The sequence below is a fragment of the Sebastes fasciatus genome, chromosome 6, assembly GCF_043250625.1.
Source record: "Sebastes fasciatus isolate fSebFas1 chromosome 6, fSebFas1.pri, whole genome shotgun sequence".
Taxonomy (NCBI): domain Eukaryota; kingdom Metazoa; phylum Chordata; class Actinopteri; order Perciformes; family Sebastidae; genus Sebastes; species Sebastes fasciatus.
Genome location: NC_133800.1, coordinates 28246291 through 28256427, shown reverse-complemented (window position 1 = coordinate 28256427; position 10137 = coordinate 28246291). Strand labels below are relative to the sequence as shown.

General features: G+C 41.5%; 1 protein-coding gene across 1 annotated transcript in view; it reads right to left on the bottom strand.

The window, feature by feature from the left end:
* Window positions 1-461: 461 nt before the first annotated feature.
* Window positions 462-10137, bottom strand: part of nf2a (NF2, moesin-ezrin-radixin like (MERLIN) tumor suppressor a) — a 33797-nt gene continuing 24121 nt past the window's right edge. The window contains exons 13-16 of the mRNA XM_074639004.1: window positions 10005-10110; window positions 7759-7877; window positions 6856-7015; window positions 462-3090 (exon numbers count right to left, since the gene is read on the bottom strand). Coding sequence (XP_074495105.1) covers window positions 3040-3090; window positions 6856-7015; window positions 7759-7877; window positions 10005-10110 — 436 coding nt within the window. The 3' untranslated portion in view covers window positions 462-3039. The remainder of the gene's footprint in view (window positions 3091-6855; window positions 7016-7758; window positions 7878-10004; window positions 10111-10137) is intronic.

Below are 10137 nucleotides of genomic sequence, written 5' to 3'. Positions count from 1 at the left end.
TCTGAGCGCCGGGCCCCGAGGGAGAGTTGGCTTCTGAAGACGCCTCTTTTTGTCACATCACTGACAAGCCAAAGGTGGCCAATCTCCAACTGCCCAGAGGTGACAGCGCTGTGGAGAAGCCCCCTGACCTCAGCGCCACTCACCCTGCCAGAGGGCTGTCAGTCTCAGGGATCTAACACCACGTGAAAGGGACTCACATTAAAGGGTTAACACACCCCACTCGCCCACACATCCGTAAGCACACACACAAAGACCTTGTCACTCAAGCAAACACGGTATGTGATCTGACACAAGATGGAGGGTGCTTACGTAACACTTGAATCATTTCAAAGGTGTAATTGGATGTCTGTTTGGGTCGGGTGGAAGAGGCTCTTGGCACTATCAAAGCTGACATTCATCAAAGTCTGCCAAAATAACACAACGTTATTTCTGGGGGAAAAAACTCAAACATAAAAAAAAAATCAGACCTGATATTCATTTATTTTACAAAACATACATATCTGGTACAATGTTTTTCTGAAAATGTATATCTAGTAATAAAAGGTACTGTAACTTCACCCAGTTTCATTTTAAATACTGCTTACTATCCTTTTTAAATGCAGTCAAGAAGAAAAAAATACATATTTTCTTCACATTATAATTCCCAAAAATAAATTGCTTTCAGAGGGAAAGAGCACATTAATTCAAAAAGACACATTAATTCAAAATAGATGCTAATTCATGTTTCGAAAAAGTGGTTGTCTTCACAAAAAAAAAAAAAAAGCTGAGATAGACGATAGCTCACATCTAAGAATCACAGTTCCTTCATCCAGTTTGGATTCTCAGAACAACCTACAAATGATCGTCTCTTCACTTTTGAGAGCAGAGAATAGTGCACTCGCTGTCTTGCGTTAAGAACATCCTAATCAGGTGTTCGACTGCTTGAGGCAGCCAGAGATATGTAACATGACTTCTCTGTGTATACAAGATGTAAAAGCAAAAAGTTGCATAAAGGCAAAAACTTGGACACAAATTCTGAGATTTAAAAAACACTGCTCAACAAACACAACCAATACAAATTACTTATACTTATAAACAAGCGGCAAACTCCGGTGCTGAGAAATGAAGCCACCGCGGAAGTGCCAAAAACTGCAGTTCCTCAAATGGCCACTTGAGGCTGGCTCCAAAAGGGAGTCAATCCGCATAGACCTCCATGTTAAAATGCCCAACTTTACAGCAGAAATAAACATGTTTACAGCTAGGTACAAAAAACAGTTTTGGTCTCTGTAGCTAATTTTCCCGTTCATGACAACTGTACAGGGTGAATTTTTATATAACTCACCTGTTTAAATTATATTAAAGGGACAGTGAGAAACATTTCGGGGGATCTATTAGCCCTACATAAGGAGCGGGTCCTCTTCCCGCAGTCAGCCATGTTGCTCCGCCATGTTTCTACAGTAGCCCAGAACGGACAGACTTAACACTCATGTTTTTACGTTACCTGAAGTCCGCTGTTGTTCTCTGACACTTGTGCGGTAACGTGAGCAGCAGAGAACCGTGCTATCGCCAGCTGCCGTCTGACTATCGTTGCTCCTAGTAGTGTATAAGTAATGTTATTATGGTAAGGATGGCCTCTGAGGCCAACGGCGTTGCCACGGTTTTGCACACAGCGGCTTGCGTTACAGCAGTCTTGGAAAAGGAGGAGTGAGCAGAGGGGGACTCGATTGGTTGCAATCTGCAACCACACCGCTAACACCTGCAAATTAGTTAGCAACGTATGTGCTAACTGGCCATCGGCTGTAGTCTTTGCGGTGTGTTCAAGTGCAACTTGAGGCGACGCAACAGTTGTCCTTCATCGCCGCTAGTTCTTTGATGTTGGGTTGGTGTGTCTGTGCCATAAGGCTTAAAGTTCGGCATAATTTAGGGCGTGGTCGCTTTGAGTGACAGGTGGGTGCCGTCTCAGGTCGCTAGATGGTAGCAGTCTGCTCTGCTGCGTCACCCGGGCACGCCTCAGCTCCACTGACAATCCACCTCTGTGGATTAGCCGGGAGTTGGGCTGTGTCGTCACTGCCAAGATGGCAACGGCCGGAGCCACCCACTTTGAGCTTCACAACGACTCTTCGGACACCTATGGGTGACATCACGGAGACTACGTCCATATTTTATACAGTCTACGGTTATAAATCACAGAAGTGGATTTTTGTGTTGAGAACATTAATATCCACCACAGCCCATCAACTCCCACTATTAGAAATAAATGGCTGTTTAAATGTATTATGCAAAGAAATGCCCCGTTTTTGCTGCTTGAACATTACATTTTTCATTATAAAAAAATCCATTGAAACAAGAAAACTAAGGCAGCATGAAGTTATTAAGTAAAGAAAGAATATATTATAAGGAGGGATTTGTTGGCATTATGAATCAAATGGGCAGTCTAGGTGGGCTATAGCCACTAAATATCAAATATTTGAGTCAGGGTAAGGGTAAACTATCAGCCATATAATCACTTAATTCTCTTGTTCAACTTTATCCCTTAGTGGTTTACTTCTGTTTGAATTTCAAAACAGTAAGGCTGTGAAATAATGTAGGTCACCCCATTTGGACATGATATAATAACCATTCTAAACTCCACAAATACTGTCTCATTAGAGCCACAGTGGAACCAGAGCAGTCAAAGACCATTTCTATTTCTTTATGCATCGTCTACCTTTGTTCTTTGACATTAATAAATCCCACACACAAGTTCCCCTTTCGAAATATTCACAGAGAATGTGCTGTAATTCACACACTCTTACTGTAAACACACACTCAAATGTTTTTTATGAATCCCAGATTTAGTGCAGGAGCATTATGCATCCTTGTTTGTGCGTACACAACACATGAGGCCCCTGGAGTTGGTGCAGATGAAGGCAGTGGTCGTTTTCTTTGTGTGTTCATAGTGGTTTCCCAGGAAGTGGAGCATAAGGTCTTGGTAGTGAGGCCAAGCATTTAAACTGACCAGGAATGTAGAATCAGGAGGCTCTTGGCAGTTGTGCATCCTCACCTTTACAGGTATGTAGATTAAAGTTCCTCAAAGAAGGCCACCCTGGACTTGGTGCTCTGTAGTGTTAGCTGTGGAGGAGACAGACCAGATAAGGATGTTTGTCTGCAGTGGAAGTAAACAAGTACAGAATACACTGCAGTACAGCGAGCAAGCAAGCAAAATAAGTAACCAAATGGCAATCCTCGCAGGAGACTAATGTCACTGAAATCACCACCTGCCCAGCTGCCCTTTCCCTCAACCTTTATGCCAGATCCAATCATGCTATGTATTTCCAATGCAAGCACCATGTATATAAAAATAATACATCCACAGAGCCAAATAAAAGTATGGCTTTTCCTGAAAAAAAAAATATTAGGATGTGAATTAATCATTTAAAAAATGTTGGCGGGTCCAACATGAATGTTTTGTTTGTCTCTGTGGAAGATCTCTGACGTTTGGTTCCCACTTCTAACAAGGCTTGTGAGCCAATACTAAAACAGCGTTGGTATCACGTGGTATCTCTGGGTCGTCAGGTAGTGTGGAAAAAACTGATAAATGGCTGAGATTGATGGTAACTGCATGGCAACGACTTGTTGTGAAGTAAATGCAATGGAACGGGGGAGGGAGAATGCATCATCTAGTGACTGAATGTTATCAATAGCACCTTTTAAGCAGTTTTGATTCATTCATTTTGTGTATTCCAAATACCACAATATGCTACATTGTGGAAACATAATGGACCAAACCTTTTTGACTGCGGTTAGTTTAGCTGCAGTTCTAATGAAGAAGTACACACACGCGTGTTTAATCCAGTCTCACCTCTGATGAACACCAGAGTAGATTTAAAAAAAGGCTCTAGAAACCACAGCACATTCAAAACACGTGATTTGACTTGTTTCCCTCGACTAATCAAAAGACTAAGTGATCATAAGGAGAGGATAATTGGAGAGCCGGTACATCATTGTGTGTTTACTGAAAACATCCCCCCTAGGTTATTAAGTTTTTAATGGAATTTCTGATGGTATGAGAAGATATGCAGCGTTTTACACTGAAACAAAAATCAGAGTTTACAACAAAAAATAAATCTGTAGGTCTTTCAAACTCTCCATTACTGCAGAGACAATCAGGGAGAGCGGGATGGGAAAAAACATCAATGCCGGTCAGAGAAAGCACTGTTAATTGTTTTTCTCTCCAGGTTTAAATGAGCTGGTGATAGATTAATTCAGGCCACCGACTGTGCTTTAACCCCTTCGGCGCAAGCTCAGCGTTAGCTCGGCATAAGTGAGCACTACTTCAAATTGACTGGGCAAACTTTTTCCCCTCAACATCTGTAGGGCGAAGGGAATTAAGGTGGCTGCCAGAGTAAATATTAGAGCGGGGATGATGGAGGACAGTTTGGGAAATCCAGGTTATTTCTGGGGAATGTGTACACGGAGGGACTTAAGCAAATCCAAACAGATAATGTGTGGGAACGGGATGGATTTGCAGCATAATGTTTACAGATCACCTTCTATTGTCCCGGCTGACAGACTGAACTATACTTGTGAGCGTGAAAGTGTGTGTCTAACTCTGCGGCATTGTACTCCACACTGCCCGCAGTCTCCATGCTGGAAAGAGCAAGAACTCCTTATTGAATGTCTCAGGTATTAATATTGTGAATGCCACAACAACAAGCTATTTCCAGAGATGAAGTCCTTCTATATGTTGTTTTTCGATAAGCAGTAGAGCACAACCCAAATCGTTGACCTCCTTTGTGTACAGTCTGGATGGACCGCCACATGTAAAAGATAAAAAAAAAGCAGTTCCTCTCTGTGAAACTTCACACAGAATCACTGCAGCTCTGGCGCTGTGATTCAGGTGTTGAGAATGAGCCCTCCTGGCAGGCCCGGTGCTAACAGAGCAGAACCTGTGGCCCGGTACGAGTGCAAAGGCGCTGGGCCGTGTTAAGGGGCCATTCATTAATCATCCAGAGGGGGGAAGTGGGGGAGTCTGGATGGAGCAAACTTTGCCCGGGGGTGCAGCCGCTCCTGATGCTTCTGGCTCAGACATCTGTGCTTCATTGCACATTCCCTCTGCTCTTCTTTTCCCCCTTCATCTTGTCCCTCTCTGGTTGCCAACTTCATAGTACATTCTTAGCACTTCTCCGTGACTCAGCCTCCTTCAAACTCCTCATCCTTTGAAAATTTTTTTGGTCAACCTCAGCCTCCCCAAAAACTTCTCGCCTCTTTTGGCAAAGCTGACTTCGCTTCCTCACCAACTCAGTCTCACGGCAGTTCATGAAATAGTCACGAAATTTAACCTATTTGATTTGTGTACATAGACACAAATTTTCCTTTTTTTTCGGGACACTAAGTAAGACTTTCTACAACGTATTTTTGTGCGTTTTCCTACGAATGTCCAGCAACATGTGTCAATTTCCCTCCTAGTAATTAAAATAACTTTAAGAAGAAAATCTGTTTTCCCTTTACCCAAGCGAGCTGGGTCATATGTGACTATTTCAACTACTGTGCGACTGGCGTGTCTTTGCTCTTGATTCCTCTTCCCTTCAACTCTCGTGTGCCCGTCCGTCCGTTCCCTCACGAGCAAGATGAATGCCCCTCGCCTCTGGTTCAATTAAACCAACACTTTTAACTTAGCTCCTTCCCCCCCTGCATGCCAACGGTGCCCCCATCCATCCAGATGACTAATCACCATGACCAAGCAAAAATCAATTAGTGCTCCCTTAACAAGTGTATTTTAAAGAGGGAGACAAGAAGGGAGGAGGGTTGGGCTTTTTTTTTTGTTACACAATGTGCTGAGAGCACAGCTCCAAATTTTCATTTGATACTTTCATTGAAATAACAGAGATACTGGAGTGGGAAGATAAAGGAGAATGAGTCTAATCTGCCAGTTCATCAGAGGACAGCGGAAATATAATCCACTTTTTATAACAATTCCGTTGCCTCTGACCAATCAATTTGGGAATATCCCTCAAGCTGAACGAGACTGTCACTTCTTTTGTGTCATTTCATATCGCCGAGCCTGGCACTTGGGCTTGAAATACTGTAGCTGTTCTTACTGATGGAGTCGACATATAAAAACACAGATTTCCCTCTCGGTTGACCTGTGAGATCTTTTTAAAAATATACTTAAGGCCGGTAATGACTGTGCACTTTTAGAAGCTCCATCAGAGAAGAAACTTTAGGCTGGAAAATTAACCCGGGGGCCAAGTGGAGACCGCTGCCATTAAGTGATGCCCTGAGAATCAATACCCCGTCTTGAAATAATACGAAGGTTAGGCCTGGGTGCTGTATGATCATAGTTTTGATAAATTCTTATCCTCGGAAGATTATGCCAGATCAGTATTAAGACCTCATTTACACTTCATTTCTTCATGACTCTCCAGCTGATCGGACAGCTGTTGAACAGCTAAAAAATCAACTTGTAAATGTAACTAAGATGCTTTAGGCGTGTGCATGAATCCCTATCAGACAATTTAAAGCTACGCTAGAAGCACAAGAGTGCAGAGAGAGTTATTTGTAAAGTTTTTTGACAGCTGCATCAATTAGTTTTTCCAAATTTCAGCATAATTTGGGTCAGATCTGTGATTGAGTATTGACGTAGTCGAATCAGTTCATCTTCACACACAAATCTGTTAAGGTGTAGATGTAATTAGATTTCTGTTCAGCTGCCAAAGACCTATTGGGAGATTGTGTGCATGTATACAAGGTGCTAAGATAACTACAAATGTTTGACACAAGTGTGAATACATGAAGTATGACAATTGGTAGAATCATGCCTGTGTATTTTAGTGTACATTGTGTTACAATGTGTGTTATATGTCCAGCATGCAAGCAGAGCTGATGGCTACATACCTTTTTAAAGTTGCTGTGCTTGCTGGTCCCCTGCTCGGTGTTCTGGTTGTGGATGATGTCCAGAGGAGTCTCCCTCTCTTTCATCTTCAGACTCTCGATCTCTGTCTTCAGCTCATTCAGCTGCTCCTGCAGGTGCTTGCTCTTCTCCATGTACTCCACCCTAAACATGATCAAATAGCAGGTTGGGAGACAGTTTGGTCATTGGACTTTTTCATATCCATTATATGGCAACAATGGGTATCCTTGTTTTACTCCTCTTAATAGGGGAACAAACATAGAGATATAACCATTATTATAATCTAGAAGCTTATACTGTTATCAAAATCAAAATTAACGCGATAATAAAATAAATAAAATAAAATCTGACCAGTCAACTTTCTTGTGGTGCCACAATTTATTTAATTTCTTATGCATCTCTTAATTCCATCGCAGTCTTTCTTTCTCTTATCAACGGTTTCCCACCAAACCTGGACACTCTGCTCACTTGCCTTTATTTTAAAAAGCTAATTACATGACATCAAAGACCCAGATAATTTATTCAACTGCACAGCCAGGGTCATACTTGTCTAAGTGTAGTTTTTCCTGTCGACAATCACTGACACCAAGAGCTAGAGAAAAAAAAAAAGCTTGTGATATCAGTGACAGCTAATGCTGAGGGTCAACTGCTGACCTGAACTCCTGAATCAAAATGTGCATAATAAAGAGTGACTGTGCTCCTCCTCAAAGTACAATCCTGAATTGAGTCAGATCTTCCTCAAACACATTTTAGTGCATTTTAAAAAAGACTCTAAAATAGATATTCATCAGATAACCAATCCCTTCTGCTGAATAACAATTCAATAACATTTTTCTCTGATGCCCAAAATATCAGGCAGCATCAGCAGAGTGAGGCCGGCCACTCACTTCTCCTTCTCGATCTCCATGGAGAGGCGTTTCATGTCGGTATCTTTAAAGTCAAAGCTGAGGTTCTCCCTGCTGAAGCTCAGGTCGGGAGGCATGCTGTCAGATGGTAGTCCAGGGGACTAGGAGGAGGGATGGAGAGAGAGAGAGATTAAAGGAGAGGAGGCAATGTGGACGAATTGACAGTGAAAAAAAAACAGAAAATGGCGCAGAATAAAGAAGTGGGCGTAATGGAGAAAGAAAAGGACAGAGGAAAAGATACATATACTGTATAAAGGAGGACATAGAATAAAGTTGAAGGTGACAGTACATATAGAGAGTGCATGGAAAAGACATATAGGACACCATGTAGATGGAGAGAAGAGTTAGGAAGGAGAAAGGGGAAAATAAGATGACCTCTTTGATGGTCACAGACCATGAACACACATATATATATATGCTTTTAGATCCTGACCAGATGTGTGAAATGCATTGGCCACATGTCACGTCAGGAGCCGGCTGGATAAGAAGTGGACCTAATACACAATATAAATGTAAATCCATTGGTCGGCGTGAGAATCCAAACTACAGGCTGGACATGTTCGATATGTGAGCAGAGAAGGCAATCTGGCCATGTCCGGAGGAGATAGGAGTGGAAAATAATGTGTACTCGTGTGTGTGTTTGTGTGTGTGTGTTTAGATGCATTTTCATGCATGAGCTGATAACTGTATAAAGGAGTTCCGGTGGCAGCGTCTCTTTTGTATGCATGTATGTATGTGTGTGTGTTTAGGCTCTTCATTCATAAGCTTACAAGCGAGTATGGCCAGCATCTCAATATGTATCTGTGTGTGTGTGTGCGTGTGTTTGTACATGTGTGTAAGCAGCTGAATGTGCAGTGAGTGGGTTTTTAGCATGTTGGAAGCTCTTGCGTAGGCTGCCTTATGTGCTGCCTGTTCTTATGCAAGAATCTCCTGTTCAGTGTGGCTTTGCGGGTCTACAGTTGTATGTGTGTGTGTGTGTGTGTGTGTGTGTGTGTGTGTGTGTGTGTGTGTGTGTGTGTGTGTGTGTGTGTGTGTGTGTGTGTGTGTGTGTGTGTGTGTGTGTGTGTGTGTGTGTGTGTGTGTATGTGCTATTAGCAGTCGAGCTAAAACTATATGGTCATTTCCATACCAGCAACAGTTGCAGCAGTATGCAGCTGATACTCCCAGTAGGGACGTACATGGTATTTTTCTGTGGGGTGCTATTGCTGTACATCCGTTGCCTATTGGGAGTGTATCCATGTACTGCATAATACATGTGTTTTATGCAAGGCTGTAACTTTCAACTGTTCACATTATTGATTTATCTTTTGATTTACCTTCAATTAATCCCTTTATCTTCGTCTTTAATTATAATAGAAGAGGAAATGCACGTCATAATTTATCACAGCACACAGTGAGGTCTTGAAATGCTCATTTGAGACTAAAAAATTTTTTTTTCATGCACTGATCAATTTTGAGATTTGCTTCTTCTTTCAGACTAGTGGAAAGAAAACATTTAGGTGTTTATTTTACGACACTTTGTCTATCTGCATCTGTAGATTTCTTCTAACTTCACCAAAAGTTACCATTAGATAATGCCTCATTTGGATATTCTCAGAAAACTTGTAATATAATGAATAATTCCATTAATGTAAGTAATTAATGGGGGAAGTTTCATGGCGGTATCTATTATTTAAATTGTTTTACCCTATTCACTTGGGGGGTCTCCTCTTAAAAAAAGTTTTTTTCTTATCGATGGTCATTTGTTAATTTTTTGGGGGATATTAAAACATTTATCGAGGGACTATGGATGAAAAATTGTGTTTTCATTTATGTAAATTACATTACATTTACATTAATGTTTATTAATATGTAGAGCTGCAATGATTAATTGATTTGTTAATCGAAAGAAAATTAATCTGCAGTTATTTTTTCAAGGCAAAATGCCATTTAATGGTTCCAAATTTTCAAATGTGAGAATTTGCTGCTTCTGTTGGTCTTACATAATATAGTGAATTTAATATTTTTGGTGTTTTGGACTGTTGGTTGGACACAACAAGACATTTAAAGACATCACTTTGTGCTCTAGGATATTGCCATCAGTGTTTTTCTTATGATTTATAGACCAATTGATAATGAAAATAATTGCAGCCCTTTTAATATGCACTGTCCCGAATTAATCAATTAGCAGAATTCCCATAGATTTATTTCCTGCCATAGTATGTGTGTGTATGTTCAGGGTCCATTACCGCATACAGGGCCCTGCTGGTTATCTCCAGCAGCTTGTGCTTCGCCCTGCGCTCCGACTCCTTGGCTTCCTGCAGGTCCTGTTTCAGCTGCTCAGCCTCCTTGGCCCTGAGGGACAAACAGACAGACAGACAG